General features: G+C 38.4%; 1 protein-coding gene across 2 annotated transcripts in view; it reads left to right on the top strand.

Annotated features, from left to right (window-relative positions):
• Positions 1-24,694, top strand: part of COG3 (component of oligomeric golgi complex 3) — a 72,582-nt gene that overhangs the window by 15,343 nt on the left and 32,545 nt on the right. For both annotated transcript variants that reach the window (XM_030310996.1, XM_030310991.1), the window contains exons 8-13: positions 1,292-1,372; positions 4,823-4,866; positions 5,788-5,914; positions 6,516-6,607; positions 9,141-9,280; positions 10,813-10,973. In XM_030310996.1, coding sequence (XP_030166856.1) covers positions 1,292-1,372; positions 4,823-4,866; positions 5,788-5,914; positions 6,516-6,607; positions 9,141-9,280; positions 10,813-10,973 — 645 coding nt within the window. The remainder of the gene's footprint in view (positions 1-1,291; positions 1,373-4,822; positions 4,867-5,787; positions 5,915-6,515; positions 6,608-9,140; positions 9,281-10,812; positions 10,974-24,694) is intronic.

Genomic DNA, 24,694 nt, shown 5'->3' with positions numbered 1-24,694 from the left:
TTCTTTTCTTTTCTTGTCTTTTTCTTTTTGTATTCATTCATTTACCTTCCATAATCTTAAATGTAAGGTTAGTACTTAGTACCTCTAGAAACTTTTTTTTTTAACATTTTGTTAAATAGGACTATGCATCACAGTTTTATTTAGCATAGAAAAAAATGGCTGTATTATATCTGTTCATCAAATCTTATTTTCAAAGAATATTTAATAATGTGAGAAGTACTCATTACTATTGGTAAACAATAAGGTTCGAACCATTTGTCACTTAAAACATTTTATCTTCATGAAAATATTGGAAGGAAATACAGCAAAATGATAAAACTAGTTCTGTCTTAGGGGTAGGATTACATATGATGGATACTTTGAGTTTTGTTTTTTTTTTTTTACATATGGTAGATAATTTAATTTTCTGTGTTTAACAAATGTATTTTCATTGAGAGCCTTCTCAGTGGTTGGTATTGTACTGGGAACTGTACAATAGTGAGAAGGAACCAGCGAGGTCCCTGCCCTCATGGATAATTCAGAAGAAATAATCAGCGAAGAAGGAAACAAACAAACAAATTATAGGTCATAGTAGATGCTAGGTGGAAAATGAGCAGAGAGTTAGGTTAGAAAATTAAGAGTGCAGCTAGCTAAGATGGTCACTGAACATATAAGAAAATAAAATCATAAAGACTATGCATTTTATGTTTTAAGCTTACTTTTCAAAGAACATGAAATATCTTCTTGAACTTTTAGTTCAAAGCCTCTGATTTTCGGGTTGTGTTTTACTGTTCATATTGTTCGTAGCTGACACGAAGGCCAGACTATATAATTTTTCTGTTTTGTAAGATTTTTAATAAGTTTAGGAAATTAACACCTAATCAGTGCTAGTACCTACAATGTACCAGTAACTAGTGCTTTACTGTTGAGCTGCATAACACCTTTATGACTAATCTGCTTTTAATGGATGCGCTGAATCTTAGAGAGGTGAGAGGTCCAGTAATGTGGCCATTATCCTGCTGTCAGTAAGTGACTGAGTATGAATCTGAATTCAGGTCTGTTTACCACCAAAATTCATGCAGCATAGGATAAATTTTAGTTATGAAGAGGAAGGAGATGACAGTTCCACCTAAGCATGTCTCATTTGTAGCAATAATACTAATATTTAATCTGTCTTTGAGATTTTTCTCTGTAAGCTTTTGGTTGGTATACAGGCCCAGCGGTAGCCATTTAAAATGGTTGGTGTCATATTTTCTGAATGATTATTTGTTTGCTAATTATCTTCCTTCCCTGCCCTTCCCCGTGTCTCTAGGATCCTGCATCTGTACCCAGTGCAGACAATGCCTTCACATTATTTTATGTGAAATTTCGAGCTGCTGCTCCCAAAGTCAGAGTAAGTCTATTGACGTAAATAGGATATTGCTATGAAGTTTATTTAGCCAGCCCTTTTGAGGCTCTGCTGTATGTTAGACCTTTTGCTAAACCAGGAAAATGAATACAAATGAAAGGTAGGCACTGTCTTTCCACATTACAGTAGCATACCTTAGAGGTGCCTTAAGAGCACAGAACAGGAGACACTTAGCTCCTCCCGTGATGCTCAGGGAAGGTTTCTAGGTGAAAGTGATATTTGACCGAAAGGAGCACAGATTTTTTTTTTTTTTTAAATTTTTTTTTAACGTTTATTTATTTTTGGGACAGAGAGAGACAGAGCATGAACGGGGAGGGGCAGAGAGAGAGGGAGACACAGAATCGGAAACAGGCTCCAGGCTCCGAGCCGTCAGCCCAGAGCCCGACGCGGGGCTCGAACTCGCGGACCGCGAGATCGTGACCCGGCTGAAGTCGGACGCTTAACCGACTGCGCCACCCAGGCGCCCCAGGAGCACAGATTTATAGCGGGCTTGAGGGGATTGGTAAGGATGCTTCATGCAGAGAAGACGGCACGTAGAGGGATGGTTGTAGCCACACTTATTTTGGCAGAGCTCCCTGTAACTTGTGACCAGAACACAGGGCGTTGGTAACGTGTGATGGGGAAAAAAAGACAGGAAAGATGGTAGAGATCGTTTCACAAGGGGCGTCACGTGTCATGCCAATTCAGGACAAGCGGAGAGCTAGTGGAGTATTTTATTTTTTTCAAGTTTATTTATTTTGGGAGAGAGCGAGAGAGCACGTGAATGTGTGCAAGTGAGGGGAGGGCAGAGAGAGGGAGAGAGAGAGAACCTCAAGTAGGCTCTGCACTGTCAGCTCAGAGCGTGATTCGCGGCTCAAACCCATGGCCCGTGAGCTAAAGTCAGACGCTTGACCAGCTGAGCCACCCAGGCCCCCCTGGTGAAGTATTTTAGACAGGAGAATGATTTGGTCAGATTTGCCATTTCTTTAGCTTAAGGATGCTCTTCGAAGATGGATTATGGCGAAGCAAGATTTGAGACCGGGAGGTCTGATCAACAAGGAAGATTTTGCGCTACTCCGTGAGAAATAGGGGTTGATTAAGCTGTTGGTAGTATATTCTTGAGGTTGGGAACATGTGCCTTACTTATCCTCCTTAGCACAGTGGCTGGTACTTATGTGCTAAATATTTGTCTTGATGGAGTGATTAGAAATGGAGGGTGTAGAAAGTAGGTCTGTGTGTCAGTATTTACATATTTAATAACATAGCCAAGATACAGTTGACCAGCTGGTACATGTATCTTTTTCCTGTTCCTTGTGAAGATACTAGAAAGAGTAGTCTACTTTTGCTGACTGACTCAGTCCCTTTCTTGTTTCCCTCCCAGAGTTAGTTGAAAGGGGTTTTTTGTTTTTTGAAATAAGAGAAACTTGGTCTTATTTATAGAAGATACAGGAGAAGGGTGGTTCATTGATGGTAAGAGGTTTAGATTGTGCCTGATTGGTTGCTTTTGCTTAGTAGTCGAATGCCAGTGGTAAAAATTTGATTAGAAAAGAAATGGTATAGATAGGTGTGATATATAGCTCCGTGGGGTGGGTGAATATAAAATGATTTTTTAATTCTCAGTGGCCTTTCTGCTTGCCATTTACTAATGGTAACCAATTAATACATGCGATGGAGTCGTGACATACTAGTGACAGCATAAAATATTTATCTACAAATAACCTTAATGGAAATACAAGGAGGAAGAAAATGGCAAAACTGGACAGAAAATCATAAAAGACTGAATAAATAGTAAACTTATCTTGTTCCTGGTTCAGGAGACTTAATTTTTTAAATGTCAGTTCCTCCTAATAGAATTTATTAGTCAAATGTAATCTTAGCAAAAATTCCGATGGAATTTCTTTTTGGATAATGCTAAAATTCATTTGGTATACTAAATAAGCAAGACTAACTAGACAAGAAAAATTTGAAAAATACAGTGATACTGATTCAAGAATTCATCAGTGGATCACTGGAATGGAAAATTCTAGAACTTAGTGTATAAATTTCTTAAAGAGGAAGGGTTCTAGTTTTCTACATAGTATTGGGAAGATTTGCTAAGTATTTGGGGAAAAAGAAGTCAGGTCTTCCTTTTATAACATTACCAAAATACATTGTCAGTAAACCAAAGAGTTAAATGTAAAAATAAGCAGAAAAAAAAAAAATAACTAGCAGAAATTACTAGGAAAAAATTATGGAGTAAAAGATTTGTGATATAAAAATTACATTTTCCAGGGGCACCTGGATGGCTCGGTCGGTTGAGCATCCGACTTCAGCTCAGATCATGATCTCACGGTTCATGAGTCTGAGCCTCGCGTTGGGCTCTGTGCTGACAGCTCAGAGCCCGGAGCCTGCTTCAGATTCTGTGTCTCCCTCTCTCTCTGCCCCTCTCCAACTTGTGTTCTGTCTCTCTCTCAACAATAAACATTAAAAAAAATTAAATTTTCTGAATTTTAAACAGCCACAGAAAAACAGAAACTAGAATGTTTCCAACAAATAAGCGTGAGAGGGTTAATATTTTCAATATACTAAGAGTGCTTGTAAGTCAGTAAGAAAAATAAATATCTACTCTAAGTGGCCAGATTACTCAAAGAAAATGCAAACGATTAATAAATATGAGTGCTTGTATAGCCTCCGTGGAGAATACGTGCAGTTTAAGGTTAGCTGGCATTTTTTTTGGTCAAGAAAATGGCAGATTAACAGTCAGTGCTCTTGAGGATTTGGTCAGGCAGACAATTCTGCTGATAGGGATATAAATCAGTTCCTTTCTCAGAAACGTTTTAGGAGAATGGAGCAAAAGCCCCTAAAAGTATCTCTTCTGAGCCAGTGTTGGGCGTCCCCGACTGGGAAGTACTTTCTGTTATTGTAGCAGCTTTACCCGGTGGGAGGTGGAAAGTCACTCAGACGACTCCTGGGCAGCTGGCGCCCAGACCCTCTAGTTTCACTCCTAACCACTGGGCTTTTCTTCTCAGGATACAATGTAGATGTCGAACAGAATGTTTGATTTATGGTACATTTGCCGTGAGGGCTGTGAAAGTAATGTTTTAAATAATAATAATAGTGATTCGTTGAGTGTTTACTAGATACCAGGCACTATGCTAAGGCTTTCCATACATTTTCATCTGATCGTTGAGTAGGATGATGTTTTGAAGTGTTAATTTTTTGAAGGCAGATTATAAAGCTGAATATATAATTCTAGTTTTTTTTTAAAGAAATATATAGTAACTATAGTATGCAAAAAACTGAAAGGATATCTTAAAATATTAAATGTGGTTATTTTGTGGTATTATAAGTGATTTTTATATTTCAGCGTTTTTGAATTTACATATTTCCTGACATTGGCGTGTATTTGTGAAAATGAGGAAGTAATTAAAAGTATGACTAAAACAAATGTATTTTTAATATATTTTTATTTTGCAGACTATCATTGAACAAATAGAACAGCGATCTGAAAAAATACCTGAGTGAGTACCTAGAATTTCTTTACTTTCCAAATGACCTTCTTCTTGATGTGCTCTTTTTCCAAGTTTATTATGTCCTTCATATTTTCTGAGCAGTTACCTTGCATGCTATGTAAACCTTGCAGCACATTACTTATTTGGGGGAATAAGGTTGTAGATGTGTCTTAGTGAGTTTGCAAGGCATCTCTTTTTCCCATAGCAGGATTTTCTTTTCTTTTCTTTTTTTAAGTTTGTTTATTTATTTTGAGAGGGGGGCGGGCAGAAAGAGAGAGAGGGAGAGAGAGAATCCCAGGCAGGCTCCTCACTGTCAGCAAAGAGCCGAATGCGGGGCTTGAACTCATGAACCATGAGATCATGACCTGAGCCGAAGTTGGACGCTTAACCGACTAAGCCACCCAGGCGCACCAAGCAGAATTTGCTTTTAATTTCAATAGATGTAAGATCTTTCTCTACTCTTGGGAGATAAATCTTTCTTTAAAAGTTCTAGCTTTTGGGGCGCCTGGGTGGCGCAGTCGGTTAAGCGTCCGACTTCAGCCAGGTCACGATCTCGCGGTCCGTGAGTTCGAGCCCCGCGTCGGGCTCTGGGCTGATGGCTCAGAGCCTGGAGCCTGTTTCCGATTCTGTGTCTCCCTCTCTCTCTGTCCCTCCCCCGTTCATGCTCTGTCTCTCTCTGTCCCCAAAATAAATAAAAAATGTTGAAAAAAAAAATTAAAAAAAAAAAAAAGTTCTAGCTTTTGAACCACAGTTCATTATGGTTTGTTTTTTCTTTTTATACATAAATATTTGTAGTATTTAATGTGGGCAAATGAGAAGTGACCTTACAGCTTTAGAGGTTTGGAAATCACTTCTGGGATTTAAGATCAGATTTAATTTACATACCTGAACTCAGAAGTTTGTATGCCAATCCCATCTGCTTTTCATCAGATACCAGCAACTGCTGAATGACATCCATCAGTGTTACCTTGACCAGCGGGAGCTTCTTTTAGGCCCTAGTATCACTTGTACTGTAACAGAGTTAACCAGCCAGAACAACAGAGATCATTGTGCCTTGGTAAGTTTCTACTAGTTTTGTTTGGTGTTTAAACCTTCCTCTGAGATGTTTTGGTATTCTAGAAGCTACAAGTGGGTAAATAAGTTTTGGTTCCCATATCAACAAACTTAGAGAATTTTTCTTTCAGGTAAGAGAAATCTGGTGTAGTAGTTAGCAGTCAACTTGTCAAAATATTCTCATTTTGATGTATTTTTTGAAGAATGAGGATTCACAAACAAGTATTCCTTTAAAGATGAAGTATCACAGTTTGTGGATTTATACTGACCATTTAGTTTTCACTTTTGCCGCCGAATGCTTTTTTGTTTTGTGACTTTAATTCATACTATAGAAAGATATATAAAGATTTTTTTTTATTAAATACCCCCTTTTCAACTAGAAAAGTAATTTTCATTGTCAAAAGTTTAGAAGACAAAAGAAAATAAAAATGAGCCGTGTTTATGTTGGGCAGTAAATCTTTGGAAACCAACCATTTTCTGTTCTTGCATAACTTTTATGAATATATATGCATAATCACATTGCAAATAAGATACTTGCTTTATTTCTAAGTGCTGGAATCATTGTGTGTCTTTAACTGTAGGTGGTGTGTGTTTATTTCCTGCAGATTCGCAGTGGCTGTGCCTTTATGGTTCACGTGTGCCAGGATGAGCACCAGCTTTACAATGAATTTTTCACAAAACCAACATCAAAATTAGAGTAGGTGGTACACAAAATGTAACTCTTGGTGTTTTTTTTTTTTGTTTGTTTTGTTTTTTGTTTTGGAGAGAGAGAGGATGAGAGAGTGCACACACGTGTGCATGGGGCAGAGAGAGAGAGCGAGCGAGAGAGAGAGAATGAGTGAGAATCCCAAGCAGCTTGAATCCCAAGCTCCACACTGTCAGCTCAGAGCCTGACGTGAGGTTTGATCTCACAAACTGTGAGATCATGACCTGAGCTGAAATCAAGAGTTGGATGCTTCACCAACTGAGCCACCCAGTCTCCCCTACCTCTTGCTTTTAAGATTTAATTTGCTAATAACCATCATGGCTTATTATATTATATGACTATTTAAAAATTAACTGCAGAGGCACCTGGGTGGCACAGTCGGTTAAGTGTCTGACTTTGGCTCAGGTCATGATCTTGCAGTTCGTGAGTTCACGCCCCACATCGGGCTCTGTGCTGACAGCTCAGAGCCTGGAGCCTCCTTCGGATTTTGTATCTCCCTCTCTCTGCTCCTCCCCTGCTCACCCCAGTCTCTCTCTCTCTCAAAAATAAGTAAACATTAAAAAAATTTTTTAAAAATGAATAAAATTAACTGCAGAATATTTTAACTTTTGTGGGTATGTGAACAGAATACTCTTGGGTGGGACAGTGCCTTTTTTGAAAAATAAATGCAATTTAAAGGCCAACATGCCTTGGGGTGCCTGGGTGGCGCAGTCGGTTAAGCGTCCGACTTCAGCCAGGTCACGATCTCGCGGTCCGTGAGTTCGAGCCCCGCGTCGGGCTCTGGGCTGATGGGTCAGAGCCTGGAGCCTGTTTCCGATTCTGTGTCTCCCTCTCTCTCTGCCCCTCCCCCGTTCATGCTCTGTCTCTCTCTATCCCAAAAAAAATAAATAAAAACGTTGAAAAAAAAAAAAAATAAAGGCCAACATGCCTTTATATTTATAATATGTTTATGGAGACATTATGGGACGATAGTAAGAATCCTGTATTGGGAACTAAGTCTTGGCAATCTATATCCCTTTATCTCCACTGAGTATGATAATTCCTTCTAGTTAAAAAATTCTGTGGTTCTAACCAATGAAAGACACTTAAAAATACATACAGTATTTAATACCTTTTCCTTATTTTTCTGAAAGTGTCTTTCTGCCCGTGTTAGTCACTTTTGGTTTTTTCCTAGGGGCGATTTTGACTCTTACAAAGGTTCTAACATTATAACTCTTGTACTGAGGAAGAGACAAATTTATCTCATGGTATTGATTAGGTTGATCATTTCTGATGAAATGCTATGTATAGAAGAGCACTATTGACAATATGGAGAATATAGACAATCAAATGTTTAAAATTGTCAAAAATATACTTGTCTGTCCAAAGTACTTTTTAAAAACAATTTTTAATGTTTATTTATTTTTGAGAGAGAGAGAGAGAGAGACAGACAGACAGAATACAAGTGGCGAAGGGGCAGAGAGAGAGGGAGACACAGAATCTGAAGCAGGCTCCAGGCTCTGAACTGTCAGCACAGAGCCCAACACGGGGCTCAAATTCACGAACCGTGAGATCATGACCTGACCTGAAGTCAGACACTTAACTGACTGAGCCACCCAGGTGCCCCTATGTCCAAAGTACTTTGAGGTTTGTTTAAGTATTCAAGAATTCTGAATTCATCTTTCCTAGGGAAAATGTTATATTTGATTCACAAATGATGTAGAATTTAAAAGGATACTTATCGGGAATATTTGTTATTGTGGACAAGGGACATATATATCAAAGTATTGCTGAAATAAAGTTGTAATCAATTGACATTTGGCTGGGGCAGCTAATTTGAGTGGCTGCTGAAGACTCCTTATTGATTTGAGCTTTTATTTTTATTTTTATTTTTATTAAGAAAATTTTTTTAATGTTTGTTCATTTTTGAGAGACAGAGGGTGAGTGGGGGAGGAGCAGAGAGAGAGGGAGAGAATCTGCAGCAGGCTCCAGGCTCTGAGCTGTCAGCACAGAGCGCGACGTGGAGCTCGAACTCACAGACCCTGTGTGCATCATGACCTGAGCTGAAGTCGGATGCTCAACCGAGTGAGCCCAGGTGCCCCTGATTTGAGCTTTTAAAGCAAAAACAAAACAAAACAAAACTGCAGTATTATTTTTACCCTTTCATTTCTCATTATGTAATGTTCCTATACACTGTTTTCCAGTAGTTTTTTTTTTTTTTAATTTTTTTTTTTTCAACGTTTATTTATTTTTGGGACAGAGAGAGACAGAGCATGAACGGGGGAGGGGCAGAGAGAGAGGGAAACACAGAATCGGAAACAGGCTCCAGGCTCTGAGCCATCAGCCCAGAGCCCGACGCGGGGCTCGAACTCACGGACTGCGAGATGGTGACCTGGCTGAAGTTGGACGCTTAACCGACTGCGCCACCCAGGCGCCCCTAGATTTTTATTTTTATTGGCTAGAAGAAATCAATGATACCATTTATACTGTTAGAAAATCCTGAAAAGATTATTACTTATAACCATGTTTTATTCTTTCATTGTAGTGAACTTTTGGAGAAACTGTGTGTGTCGTTGTATGATGTCTTCAGGCCCTTGATCATTCATGTTATTCACTTAGAGACTCTATCAGAACTTTGTGGGATCCTTAAAAATGAGGTGCTTGAAGATCATGTACAGAACAATGGTAAATGATAATTTAGAAAATTTCAAAAGTCTTTTTAATTGTATCTGTGGCTCAGTGAATTTGAAAACCCCCCATCTTCTACCCCACTCACCTGTATAAATTTAACATTTTTATAGCCTGGCTTGATGCCTTGTCCCTTTTTTTTAAAAAAAATTTTTTTTCAACGTTTATTTATTTTTGGGACAGAGAGAGACAGAGCATGAACGGGGGAGGGGCAGAGAGAGAGGGAGACACAGAATTGGAAACAGGCTCCAGGCTCCGAGCCATCAGCCCAGAGCCTGACGCGGGGCTCGAACTCACGGACCGCGAGATCGTGACCTGGCTGAAGTCGGACGCTTAACCGACTGCGCCACCCAGGCGCCCCGCCTTGTCCCTTTTTAAATCAAGATGCACCTTACTTTTTGACTAAAGGTACAAATTAAATGGGGAAAGAATTTTAAAATCTGGGAAAAATTAGTAATAAAGTAATTACAGTTACCTTTCTTTCTGGTATCAGAAATCCAGAGAGAATTGTTGGTTTTGGATTAGGCGTTTCTAATACATTTTTACTAGAATACATGAAGTCATTGACTATATTGCTCACTCTTGATTTAAAAACAAATTATTTTAGCATACATACATATGAATAACTTATCTTTTTTGAAATTACAAATAAAAGCAATGCTCTGGAAAGCTCTACTTTAACCATCTGATACATTCTTTCATACTGTATTTGATTTGATTGTCATTTTCCTAATGGTACTTAGGTACCTTAAAAAAAACCAAAAAACCTTCAAGTGGTTATTTTACTGGCAGAAATTACTGTCTTCACTTTGACTTTGCTTAGGAGACACTATAGGTTTGTTATGCTTCCAGAGTTTCTTATTCTACTGCATTTAGTTCATTCTAAGGTGTGTATTTTCTCATATATTAATGCCTCTGAGTTAAATGGAGTATTTATGTTATTGTGTAGTATCTCCAGCGCCCCACCCCTAGGAAAGCTGTTACTGCATCACTGGTTACTGCATAACTGGTTTAACACTCTTGGCATCTTAGGAATGAAGAAATTCTATATGAACTCATATTTCATTTTAAATTTAAATTTCTACTCAGTTTTCTTTGTAGTAACATGAACAAGTCATTTACTGTCTGTGGGACTTAATTTATTTGTAAAATAGGAATGATATCCCAGCTACTAAGCTGCTCTAGCCCTCTCTCAGGATTAGTCCAAAGCTGTATGAGATAACTTTTAAAAAGCACAAAACACCTAAAAATTCAGATTTTATTATTCATGTTAATAATAGAAATATCACAGAGTCCCAGGAAGAAGGTATAAGGGCAAATTTATTTCCCAGCTTTCAATATGAGGAAATTGAAAGAAATTTATTAAATTTTTCTGAGGTCTTTGAATCATACTGAAATAGAATGCAGCCACAGTCCCCGAGGCAAAAACGGTTCCTGCTATTACTAGGCAATTTAACAATATTTTCGCTTGTTTAAAGAAAGCATTTTTCCAAATATAAAAAGGATGGATGATTACACTTTTTTATCAGCTGAACAACTGGGAGCATTTGCAGCTGGAGTAAAGCAGATGCTGGAAGATGTACAAGAGCGGCTAGTCTACAGAACCCACATCTACATTCAGACGGACATCACGGGCTACAAACCTGCTCCGGGAGACCTGGCGTATCCTGATAAGTTGGTGATGATGGAGGTAGGGGCCCCTTCCTTGATCTGTCCCTCAGTCCCACGTACCTTTTGGATGTTTTGTACGAGTGAAGATAGGATTTTTCTTTTTAATTCTCACTCAAGATGTAAAATCAAGATAAACTTGGCCATAAAAATCATAGGAAATAAAATAAAATAAAAATTGAACAGAAATGATCTGTTAGGTTGTTTTTCCTTCAGGTTGTGTTTTATAATTCACTTCCCTCCCCTTTCTAGGAAATAATGTGTTCTCAAGTTTTAAATTGAATTTGTACTCCTTGTTATTTCTCTCTCTCTTTTTTTTTTTTTTTTTTTAATTTTTTTTTTTTTTCAACGTTTTTATTTATTTTTGGGACAGAGAGAGACAGAGCATGAACGGGGGTGGGGCAGAGAGAGAGGGAGACACAGAATCAGAAACAGGCTCCAGGCTCTGAGCCATCAGCCCAGAGCCTGACGCGGGGCTCGAACTCACGGACCGCGAGATCGTGACCTGGCTGAAGTCGGACGCTTAACCGACTGCGCCACCCAGGCGCCCCTCTCTCTCTTTTTTTAATAAATGGCATAGAAGAGGGTTGATAATGTAGGAGCTACTGTAGTTGATGGTCACATAACCATCCACATGTCATTCCGTCTCATAAAAACCCTGGAGGACGTCTCCTCAATTACACAGTGTTGATGTCCAGTTTATGGTTTGAAGACTTAGATTTATCTCACTGATTTAGTTGCATATGAATATTTTCTTTCAGTGCTGGACAGAGTTTAAATAATGCTGAGGGTATTAGTGCTAAAATAGAATTAGAATCTAGAACCTGTATTGTTATTATTTTTTTTTTTTGAGAGAGGGAGAGAGGGCCTGTGCACACGAGTGGTAGAGGGGGAGAGAGAAACCCAAGCAGACTCTACTTCCTGCATGGCTCGATCCCACTACTACAAGATCATGACCTGAGCTGACATCAAGAGTCAGACGTTCAACTGATTGAGCCACCTAGGGAGCCCAGAATCTAGAACTTTCTTAATGTAGGTTTCAAATATAAGCAAAAAGTAGAGTAATACAATGAACTCTTACATAGTATTATCCCAGCTTCCACATGGCCAGTCTTGTTTCACTTAGACCTCCATTACTCCCCCTCCTCCTCATTAGTTATTTTTTGAACAAATTCCAAACATTTCATCAGTAAATACTTCAGTAGGTAACCTTAAAAGGTAAGGGCATGTATTACTGTTTGCAGTGAAGTCTTTTTTTCCAGTTTCATTAAAAATAATCAGCATATATCAATGTATAAGCCTAAGGCATATAGCATGATGATTTGATTTACATACATTATAAGATGATTACACAGTAGGTTTAGTTAACATTCATCATCTCATATGGATAGCAATAAAAAGAAATTTCTGTAGGGAATTCTGTGTGGCTCAGTCGGTTAAGTGTCTAATTCTTGATTTCAGCTCAGGTTGTGAGATTGAGCCTTGCATCAGGCTCTGCGCTGACAGCATAGAGCCTTCTTGGGATTCTTTCTCCCCCCGCCTTCCTTTGCTCGTGTGTCACGCTCTGTCTCTCAAAATAAATAAACATTAAAAAAAAAAAAAACTCAGAAATTTCTCTTTGTGATGAGACCTCTCAGGATCTACCTCTCAACAACTTTCCTGTCTATCATGTAGTACTGTTAACTATAGTTATGTAGTCATGTCATACATCATATTCCTAGTACTTAGTTATCTTGTAGTTGAGAGTTTGTACCTTTTTTGTTTTTATTTTTTAGATTTCACATAAAAGTGAGATCATACATTTGTCTTTAACTTATTTCACTTAGCATAATGTCTTCAGGGTCTATCCATGTTGTAAATGGTAGGATTTCCTTTTTTTTAATGGCTGAATAATACTCCACTGTATATCTATATATCACAACTGCTTTATCAATTTATCCACTGGTGGACACTTAGGTTGTTTCCATGTCTTAGCTATTATGAGTCACGATGTAGTGAACATGGGAGTGCAGATATCCTTTTGGGTTAGTGTTTTCATTTCCTTTGGATAAATACCCAGAAGTGGAATTGCTGGATCGTATAGTACTTCTATTTTTAATGAAGATCCTCCATACTGTTTTCCATAGTGGCCGCATCAATTTACAGTCCTACAAACAGAGCACAAGGGCTCCCTTTTCTCCACATCCTCACCAGCATTTGTTATCTCTTATCTTTTTGATGATGGTCATTCTAACAGGCGTGAGATATTATCTCATTGTGGTTTTAATTTGCATTTCTCTGATGGTTATTGATGTTGACCATCTTTTCATTTACCTGTTGGCCATTTGTATATCCTCTTTGAAAAAACGTTGATTCGGTTCCTTTGCCCATTTTTAATTGGGTTATTTGGGGTTTTTTTTGCTGTTGAGTTGTAGGAGTTCTTTATATATTTTAGATATTAACTCATTATCAGATTTATGGTTTGCAAATATTTTTTGCCATTCTGTAAGTCATGTTTTCACTTTGTTGTGGTTCCTTTTGCTGCGCAGAAGTTTTTTAGTTTGATATAGTCCCACATGTTTATTTTGGTAAGGGCACTTTTAATTGTAACACAACTGTGATAAAATTATCACGCCTTTATTTTGTAATTAAAAAAATTTTTTTAATGTTTATTTTTTTGAGAGAGAGACAGAGAGCAAGAGAGGGAGGGGCAGAGAGAGAGGGAGACACAGAATCTGAATCAGGTTCCAGGCTCTGAGCTGTCAGTACAGAGCCCAGTGTACGGCTGGAACTCACAAACCGTGAGATCATGACCTTAGCCGAAGTCGGATGCTTAACCGGCTGAGCCACCCAGGTGCCCCCAATTATCACACCTTTTTAAAAGCAGTATAGTAATGCTTTAGTGTCATTGAATAGTCAGTTGAACCTAGAATTTTTTCAGATTTACTGTTTTTGTCCCATTTACTTTAGCTTTTTGTGTGGATATTTTATTACTGAACCGTTTGAAAGTAAATTATAGGTATCATGAGTCTTCATTTCTGAATTCTTCAATTCTTACTCTCTTAAGAATAAAAACATTTTTGGGGTGCCTGGGTGGCTCCATTGTCTTTCGGCTCAGGTCATGATCTCACTGTTTGTGAGATCAAGCCTCAGGTCACGATTTGCACTGAGAGACTGCTTGGGATTCTCTCTCTCCTTTTCTTTCTGCCCCTCCCCTACTCGGTGAGCACGCATGTATATGCTCTCTCTCAAAATAAATAAACATTAAAGAAATGTTAAAAAAACAAAACATTCTTCACATAATCACATGCCATTTTTACATATACTGTATGTAGTATATTTTCAGATTTCCCCAGTTGTCCTTCAAATGTCTTTCCTAACAAGATCAAAAAATTTAGAGAGTGGGGTCTAGTCAAGGTTACTGTCTCCCCCCACCTGATTTTTTGTTTTTGTTTTTATGACATTGACTTTTTTGAAGAGACCAAGCTAGTTTTATTGTGGAATGTGCCACATTCTGGATTTGTCTGATTGTTTTCCTCATATTTAGATTCAGATTACACTTTTTTCTTTTTTTTTTTTTTTTTGCACGAATACTACAAGGTTGATGTTGTGTACTTCTTTATCACATCAAAAGCACATAATGTCAGCATGTTCCACAATTGGATAATGTCGTAATTGCTGACTTCATTATAAAAGTGCATTACCTCCTTTGTAATTAGTAATGATGAAATGATATTTAGAGATTATGTGAGTTCCCCAGCATCTTTTTTGGTTATTGCAACCATTAATGATCTGTGTCTGAACCAGTTATTATGTTGGGAGTAGCAAGACGGCAATTTTCATATCGGCCATTTCTTCTACATATATTAGTTGGCAATCTGCTGTAAAGAATTAATTTCTCAGGGCGCCTGGGTGGCTCAGTCAGTTGAGTGTCCGACTTTGGCTTAGGTCATGATCTCGCAGTCTGTGAGTTCGAGCCCTGCGTCGGGCTCTGTGCTGACAGCTTGGAGCCTGGAGTCTGTTTCCGATTCTGTGTCTCCCTCTCTGCCCCTCCCCCACTCATGCTATGTCTCTCTCTCTCTCTCTCTCTCTCTCTCTGTCAAAAATAAACAAACATTTAAAAAAAATAAAAAAAAAATTAATTTCTCTCCTTCCCTTTTTCCTACCCCTGTCCCTTGTACACTAGTGGATTTTTTTTAAAAAGTCATACTATCTATTGTCATTATTTTTTTTTTTTTAATTTTTTTTTTTTCAACGTTTATTTATTTTTGGGACAGAGAGAGACAGAGCATGAACGGGCGAGGGGCAGAGAGAGAGGGAGACACAGAATCGGAAACAGGCTCCAGGCTCTGAGCCATCAGCCCAGAGCCTGACGCAGGGCTCGAACTCACGGACCGCGAGATCGTGACCTGGCTGAAGTCGGACGCTTAACCGACTGCGCCACCCAGGCGCCCCTCATTATTTTTTTTAAAGCTCAGAATTGTCCCAAATCTGACTACTGGAGGCCCCTTGAAATAGCTTCTTTGTTCTTTCAACATGTCCCCATAATCCTTGAGGACTTTTTTCTTAAACAGTTTTATCGAATTACAGTTTATAAGCCCTACAGTTCACCCATTTTGAGTTTATAATTTAATCATTTTTTAATACATTCATGGATAAGTGCATTCAACACCACTAGTCGATTTTAGACCATTTTTATCATCTCAAAAAAAACCCTGTACCCTTTATCCATCACCCTCCTCCCCCAGCTTGAGGCAAACACTAATTTCTGTCTGTAGATTGCTCTGTTCTAGACATTTCACATGAATAGAATTATATAATATATGGTCTTTTGTGATGTCTTGCACTTAGTGTGTTTTCACAGGCTATCCATGTTATGTATTAGTACTTCATGCCTTTAATGGCTGGATAATATTCCATGGTATGTATAGACCACCTTTTATTTATCCATTCTTTCGCTGATGGACACGTGGGTTGCTTCTACCTGTTGGGTGTTCTAAGTAATGCTGCTACAAACATTCGTGTGCACATTTTTATGTGGGCACGCGTTTCATTTCTCTCCTGTATACCGCTAGGAGTGGAGTTGCTGAGTAGTATAGTAATTCCACGTTTAATCATTTGAAGAATTGCTAGGTTGTTTCCAAAATGGCTGCACCAGTTTCCATTCCCACGAGCAGGGCATAAGGGTTCTGATTTCTTCACTTACTTGCCAGCTCTTGTTAGTATTTGACTTTTTGATTTCAGCCATCTTGGTGGGTATGAAGTGGTATTTCACTGTGGTTGTGATTTGCATGTTATCCTTGCATCATGTGTTGTCCCAGCATTCTGTCCAGGTGTCCCACCATCATGTGTTGAAAGGCTTTTCTTTCCTATTGGCCCCCTTACTGAAGTCAGTTGCTCATAGATTTTTTTGTTTTATTTCTGAACTCTCAGTTGATCTTTATATCTATTTTTATGTATCATACTGATTTGATTATTTTGTAATAAATTTTGAAATCAGGAAGTATGAATTCTCTTACTTTCTTCCCTTTTCAGATTGTTTTGACTGTTTTTGGTCCATTGCATTTCTATATGAGTTTTAGAATCAACTTGTCAATTTCTACAAAGAAATCAGCTGGGATTTGGTTAGGCATTGCCTTGTATCTGTCGATTAATTTGAGGACCATTGCCGTATTAACAGTGTTAAGTCTTCTAATTCATGAACATGGGATATTTTGAAATTATTTGGATCTTTTTAAATTTCTTTCAGTGATATTTTACAGTTTTCAGAGTATAGCTTTTACACTTATTTTGTTAAATTTATTCCTAAGTATTTTATTCTTTTTGATGCTAATGTAAATGGAATGTTTTTTTTTTTTTTCTTTTTTCTTTTTGGAGAGAGAGCGAGGGAGAGGCAGAGAGAGATGGAGAGAGAGAATCTTAAGCAGGCTCCACACTCAGTGTGGAGCCGACGTGGGGCTCAATCTCATGACCCCGGTATCAGGACATGAGCCAAAATCAAGACTCAGATGCTTAACCAACTGAGCCACCCAGCCTCCCCGGAACTATTTTTTTTTTTTTAAATGTTTATTTTCTTGTTTTGGAGAGAGAGAGTGTGCGTGCAAGTGGAGGAGGGGCAGAGAGAGAGAGACGGAAAGAGGGGATCCCAAACAGGCTCCACGCTATCAGCACAGAGCTCAATGTGGGGCTTGAACTGATAAGATCATGACCTGAGCTGAAATCCAGAGTTGATTAACCAACTGAGCCACCCACGACCCACCAGACCTATTTTCTTAATTCCATTTTTGGATTGTTCATTGCACGTGTGTAGAAATATATTTCATTTTTATGTATTGATCTTGTATCCTGTAACCTTGTTGGACTAGCTTATTGTAATAGTTTTTTAGTGGATCCCATAGGATTTTCTATATGTGTGTGTAAATATACATACATGTATTTATGTACCTAAGATCATGTCGTCGGCAAATAGAGATAGTTTTACTTCTTTTTTTCCAATCTTAACACCTTTTATGTATTTCCCTTGCCTAATTGCCCTAGCTAGAATGTCCGATACAATGTTGAATTGAAATGGTGAGATGATGGGGCACCTGGGGGGCTCAGTCAGTTAAGTATCTGACTCTTGATTTTGGCTCAGGTCATAATCTCACGGTTTGTGGGATTGAGTCCCGCGTCGGACTCTGTGCTGGCAGCACAGAGCCTGCTTGGGATTCTCTCTCTCTTTCTGCCCCTCCTCTGCTTGTGTTCACTCTCTATCAAAATAAGTAAATAAGCATTAAAAAAAAAAAAAGAAATGGTGAGACCATATATCCTTGTCTTATTCCTGATATTCAGGGAAAGCAGCCAGTCTTTTCACCATTTAGTATGATGTTACCTGTGAGTTATTCATACATGCCCTTTATCAGGTTGAGGAAGTTCCCATTTTTTTTTTTTTTTTTAGAGAGAGAGAAAGCGCCAGCAGGGGAGGGGCAGAGGGAGAGAGAGAGAGAATTTTAAGTAGGCCCTATACTCAGTGTGAAGCCTGATGGGGGCCTCATTCCCACGACTCTGACATCGTGACCTGAGCTGAAATCAAGAGTCTGATGCTCGACTGACTAAGCCACCCAGGCACCCCGAGGAAGTCCCTATCTGTTCCCAGTTTCTTGAGTGTTTTTATCATGAAATGGTGTTGCTTTTTGTCAGATGCTTTTTCTGCAAGTATTGGGATGATCTAGTGATTTTATTCCGTTAATCAATTTTTGAAGTTAAACCAACCTTGCATTCATTCCTGAGTTAAACCCCATTTGTTGTGGTGTGTAATTCTTTTTATATGTTTCTGGATTCCATTTGCTAGTATTTTGGTAAAGATTTTTGTATCCATATTCATAAGAGATATGGTGGTTCTCTCTTCTCTTGATATTGTTGTCTGGTTTTGATAATCAGGGTAATACTGGCTTTGTCAGTTGAGTTGGGAAGTATTCCCTCTTCTGTTTTTTGGAAGAGTTTGTGAAGAATATTGGTGTTAATTTAAATGTTTGGTGGAATTCAGTGGTGAAGCAATCTGGACTTGACTTTTCTTTGTGGGTAATTTTTTTATTCAGTCTTTTCACTTATTATGGGTTTATTCATATTGTCTGTTTCTTCTTGAATCAGTTTTAGTAGTTTGTATTTTTCTAGGAAATTTTCCATTTCGTGTAAGTTACCTAATTTGTTGTTATACAGTTGCTCGTTGTTGTTACATTTACATTTTTTATTTCTGTAAGGTCAATATTACTGCTCCCTCTTTATATGTGATTCTGGTAATTCCAGTCTTCTTTCTTTTTATCTTGGGCAAACTAGATTCTTTGCTTTCTTGCACAAGATGACCCAGGTACTTACGTTTTACATTTCTTGCCCTAGACCTGGAGTCACCTGTTTCTCCAAGAAGTTTTGGTTTTCTTAACGGGAGGACAGTTGTATTTAGAACTCAGGCTCTGAGTGCTAGGTGTTTTCATTGCTAGCGGTGGATGTCATTATTCCTAACCCCTTTTACAGGCCAGAGGTAGAAAAAAATACAACTTTAAATATCATGAATTTATACTGAAACCTCCAATTCAAATCCATTTCTGTAGGGTTCTTCTTCACTTTCCCCCATTCCATATTTGTTTCTCCCTTCTCTCACAAAAGAAATTGTGGCTTCCTATATACCTTCCATTATTTACTCATTTGCTCCGAGTTACACATACTCAAAAATAGTTTGAGTTACACCACTAATACCATAACTAACAAGAAACTTACTAAATTCAAGGTTTTTTGTACTTCTTTTGGTCCTTAGATTATATCCGACCAAGATACACAATCAGATTACTTTCAAACTTAGACCTTTGATTCTAACTATAGATCTGAAGATTTTAAACTGAGAGCTAATCTCTTTAGACTCGGATTTTGCCCATGTAAGATTGCCATTTGCATGGCATAGGGAAACTGTAGAGTCCGACAGATCTAGGTTCAAATTCTAGCTGTTTTGATCAGTATCTGTTACCTAGTTTCTGTGAATATGTTATTATTTGTGAAGTAGGTTTAACAGTACTGACTGTGGAGGTTTGTTGTGAGAGTAGAGATAATGGGTAGAAAGTACTTGACCTACTAGTCAACAGTAGTCATTGGCTGTTATTTTATAACCTTGAAATATTTAAAAATAATATTTGACTGTTTTTAAAAGTCTTTAATTCATTTAATAAGCAATGATGAAATATATAACTGATCAGTTAAAAAAATTTTTTTTGTAATTTTTTTAAGTTTTTAAATTTATTTTGAGATAGAGTGTGAGCAGGGGAGGGGCAGAGAGAGAGAAAATCCCAAGCGGGCTCTGCGCTGACAGCACAGAGCCGGACATGGGACTCAAACTCACAAACTGTGAGATCATGACCTGAGCCAAAATCAAGAGTTGGATTCTTAACCTACTGAGCCACCCAGGTGCCCCAAAATTATTATTATTTTTTAAATTTTAGTTTCTTCCCAGCTTTATTGAGATAGAATTGACATATAACATTGTATAAGTTTAGGGTGTAACAAATCAGGAGACTATAGATGCTGGAGAGGATGTGGAGAAACGGGAACCCTCTTGCACTGTTGGTGGGAATGCAAATTGGTGCAGCCACTCTGGAATACAGTGTGGAGGTTCCTCAAAAAATTAAAAATAGACCTACCCTCTGACACAGCAATAGCACTGCTAGGAACTTACCCAAGGGATACAGGAGTACTGATGCATAGGGGTACTTGTACCCCAATGTTTATAGCAGCACTCTCGACAATAGCCAAATTATGGAAAGAGCCTAAATGTCCATCAACTGATGAATGGATAAAGAAATTGTGGTTTATATACACAATGGAGTACTATATGGCAATGAGAAAGAACAAAATATGGCCCTTTGTAGCAACGTGGATGGAACTGGAGAGTGTGATGCTAAGTGAAATAAGCCATACAGAGAAAGACAGATACCATATGTTTTCACTCTTATGTGGATCCTGAGAAACTTAACAGAAACCCATGGGGGAGGGGAAGGAAAAAAAAAAAAAAAAGAGGTTAGAGTGGGAGAGAGCCAAAGCATAAGAGACTCTTAAAAACTGAGAACAGGGGCGCCTGGGTGGCGCAGTCGGTTAAGCATCCGACTTCAGCCAGGTCACGATCTCGCGGTCCGTGAGTTCGAGCCCCGCGTCGGGCTCTGGGCTGATGGCTCAGAGCCTGGAGCCTGTTTCCGATTCTGTGTCTCCCTCTCTCTCTGCCCCTCCCCCGTTCATGCTCTGTCTCTCTCTGTCCCCAAAATAAATAAACGTTGAAAAAAAAAAAAACCAAAAAAAAAAAAAACCAAAAAAAAAAAACTGAGAACAAACTGAGGGTTGATGGGGGTGGGAGGGAGGGGAGGGTGGGTGATGGGTATTGAGGAGGGCACCTTTTGGGATGAGCACTGGGTGTTGTATGGAAACCAATTTGACAATAAATTTCATATATTGAAAAAAAAATAAGTTTAGGGTGTACAAGGTAGTGGTTTAATGTATGTATATAATGTGAAATGTTTATCAGAGTAAATCAGTTAACATCTATCACTTCACATAGTTACATTTTTGTGTGTACGTACATAGTGAGACCTTAAAAAATCTATTCTCTTAGCAACTTTCAAATGTACAATACAATATTGTTAACTGTAGTCACCATTACTGTGTATTAGATCCCCAGGACTTATTTATCTTGTTCTGGGAGTTTGTGCTCTTTGACCACCTTCCTCTCCTCCCCCACACCACCAGTCTGTTCTATGAATCTGGGTTATTTATTATTCTTTAAAAGTAAGACATTGGCTTGTTAATAAATGTGAGTTTTGATGTTTCTGCTTTTCTGTATTAAAATTTAATATGAAGGGGATTGTCCTTTCAGTTTCCCTTACCTATAAGAAGGTGACTATTTTTTTTAATGTTTATTTTTTATTTTTGAGAGAGAGCATGTGTGAGCAGGGGAGGGGCAGAAAGAGGGGAAGGGGCAGAGAGAGGCAGGGACAGAGGATTCGAAGTGGGCTCCGTGCCGACGGCAGAGAGCCCCATGTGGGGCTCACACCCACCAACCATTAGGTTCATGACCTGAGCCAAGTCAGACACTTAACTGACCGAGCCACCCAGGAGCCCCAGAATATGACTATTTTTTAACTTATTAAAATAAATTACATGATCTAGTTTGTTGGAATATCTAAAATATTTAAAATAAAAGTGCATTTTGTTTTATTATTTTTTAAATGTTTATTTTGAGAGAGGGAGAGAGCATGTGTGTGAGTCGGGGAGGGGCAGAGAGCAAGGAAGGAGAGAATCCCAAGCAGGTTCTGCCCTGTCAGTGCAGAGTCTGACTCGGGCTCCATCCCATCAACTGTGAGATCATAGCTTGAGCTGAAATCAAGAGTTAGACAACCGACTGAGCCACCAGGTGCCCTAAACAGTTATCAGTAGCAGCCTGATTATTTTATTTGAAAAGTTCCAAAGGAAATTTTGTTGCCAGTAAATTTGAAAATGTCCCCTGAAATAATTCTGCTCAGTCATTACATGTTTCTAATGTATTTTTAAAAGTGTAGTGTAATTTTTGCAAGGTTCGTAAACTATCTTTCCTTAATTATCATTAGCTTTTTTTTTTTTAATTTTTTTAATGTTTATTTATTTTTGAGAGAGACAGACACAGAATGTGAGTGGGTTGGGGCAGAGAGGGAGGGAGACACAGAATCTGAAGAAGGCTCCAGGCTCTGAGCTGTCAGCATAGAGCCCGATGCGGGGCTCGAACTCACGAGCTGCGAGATGAGCCGAAGTCGGATGCTCAACTGACTGAGCCACCCAGATGCCCCATAATTATCATTAGCTTACAGCAGGAGTACTGACTTAAATTTATTAGTCTCTGAAAAATAGTTTAAAGTCCATTTCTTCCTAAGTATATCTGATATTTATCCCCATACTTTTTGGTCCTGAGTAGTAATCTCTGTTGTTAAGTTATAAATGTGGCTCAGATATTAATCCTGTTTCTGTTTAGACTGCTTTTCCTGGAGAACACATATCCCGAGTTTTTCTTTTGTAATAGATTTTATTTTATTTTATTTTTTTAACTTTATTTTTTATTTTTTAAAGTTTACATCCAAAGTAGTTAGCATATAGTGAAGCAACGATTTCAGGAGTAGATTCCTTAATGCCCCTTACCCAGTTAGCCCATCCCCCCTCCCACAACCCCTCCAGTAAACCCTCAGTTTGTTCTCCATATTTATGAGTCTCTTCTGTTTTGTCCCCCTCCCCGTTTTTATATTATTTTTGTTCCCCTTCCCTTATGTTCATCTGTTTTGTCTCTTAAAGTCCTCATATGAGTGAAGTCATATGATTTTTGTCTTTCTCTGACTAATTTCACTTAGCATAATACCCTCTAGATTTTATTTCTTTAGAACAGTTTTAGATTTACAGAAGAATTGAGAAGGTAGTACAGAGAGTTCCCGTGTACCCAACATCCAATTGTCTCTGTTAATTAACATCTTATGTTAGTATGGTACATTTGCTACAGTTAATGAGCCGGTAATGATACATTGGTATTAATTAAAGGCCATAGTTTATTTGGATTCCCTTAGTTTTTATGTAATGTCTTTTTCGATTCCAGGATCCCATTATCCTATTTATGACACTATATTGCATTTGTTTTTCATGTTATGTTAGGCTTCTCTTGCCTATGACAGTTTCTCAGACTTTCCTTGTTTTTGATGATTTTAATTTAGCATTTTTGAGGAGAATTGGTTAAGTATTTTGTAGGGTTCCCCCTAACCCCCTGCTGTTGGAATTTGATGTTTTTCTCATGATTAGACTGGTGGTATGTGTTTTGGGGAGGAAAATCCAAAGTAACTTTTTTAGAACATCATATCTAGGGTAGATGCTATCAACATGACTTATCAAGTTGTTAACTGAACTTGATCACCTAGCTGAGGAAGCATCGTCAGATTTCTTCACTGGCAAGTTGCTCTTTTTCCCCAAGCTATGCTGCTTCCTTGAGATGCAGAGTATTTGCATAAATTATTTAGAATTTGTCTGCAAGGGAAATCTTTTTCCTTTTATGCATTTATGTATTTATTTAATCACTTACTGATACCAGTATGGACTCATGGGTATTTATTTTGTACTTTGGATTATAGTCCACTGCTGTTTTGCTCAAATAGTTCCAACTTTGACCATTGGGAGCTCTTTCACTTGGTTCCTGGGTCCCTTTGACAGATCCCCAGCTTATAGGTTTGTTTGTGTGTTTTTTGAACACTTCCTTATCTCGCGGCTCCAGGCGCATCTTGCCTATTTCCTGTCGTAGCCCTAGAGTCAGCCATTTCTCCAAGGAGTCCTGGCTTCTTTTATTGGAGAAAGGAACCAGCAAACAAAGTTTAGATGCTGGGTGTGCTCATCGCTATCGGGGGTTCTTGCTCTTGGATCCTGTCAGCTGACAGAGCAAAGAAGTATACGTATGTATACTAACCCATTCCTGTTGCCACACACCCTCGCCAGCATATTCACTTAACCTAACGCTTCAGTGCCTAGGCTGATATGTGTGTAGTAAGAAGTGTGTTTGTTTTAAAGCTAACAGGCTTGAAATATACCAGGCTATTTGGTTTAATGCCCTAACCTATTTTAAGAATATTCTCCTCAACTTTTCATCCCTTCTCCTGATTTCTCCTTAAATTTATATATTGGGTAGTTATATTGTTTGCATACTACTTTTTTTTTTTAATAATATGTAAAATCAACCATGCAGGGATCAGATACATGATAGGAAGGGCATGTAGTATTGGGGCTGTTAGTTTATTGCCCACCTTTTCTTATTCTGCAGGCTCATGGTAGGAATTCTTTTGGTGTTTGGATACTGCTAATAATTCCAGGGAACCAATCAATAGTTCATGTACAGAAGTTACCTTGGTTTTGAAGCCCACAAAGTGTATATGACAAAGACTAGATCTGTTGCTCAGTCCAGTCTGGGGAATTGTATCTTTCTCTTGTTCCCCTCCTTTCCTTGTCTTCTTTATAGTAATTTTATATTACAGACATATCAATGTCTGTAATAATACAGATCACTAACTACGAAAACTTCACTAGTTTACATTTCCACCTTTATAAAGGTGGAAATACACAGAAATGGAGACCTAACAGACACTTAGCTACTGACAAGAGGAATGGCCAGAGAACTATTTGGGAGACAGTCTCCGGGCCAGTACTCTTCCTCTGGGTGCAGAAACCAGAAAGTGTAGCTAATCCTTAAATGGCACA

The sequence above is a fragment of the Lynx canadensis genome, chromosome A1 (assembly GCF_007474595.2).
Source record: "Lynx canadensis isolate LIC74 chromosome A1, mLynCan4.pri.v2, whole genome shotgun sequence".
Classification (NCBI taxonomy): domain Eukaryota; kingdom Metazoa; phylum Chordata; class Mammalia; order Carnivora; family Felidae; genus Lynx; species Lynx canadensis.
Note: the sequence above shows the minus strand (reverse complement) of the source record. Positions and strands in the feature narration are given on the sequence as shown.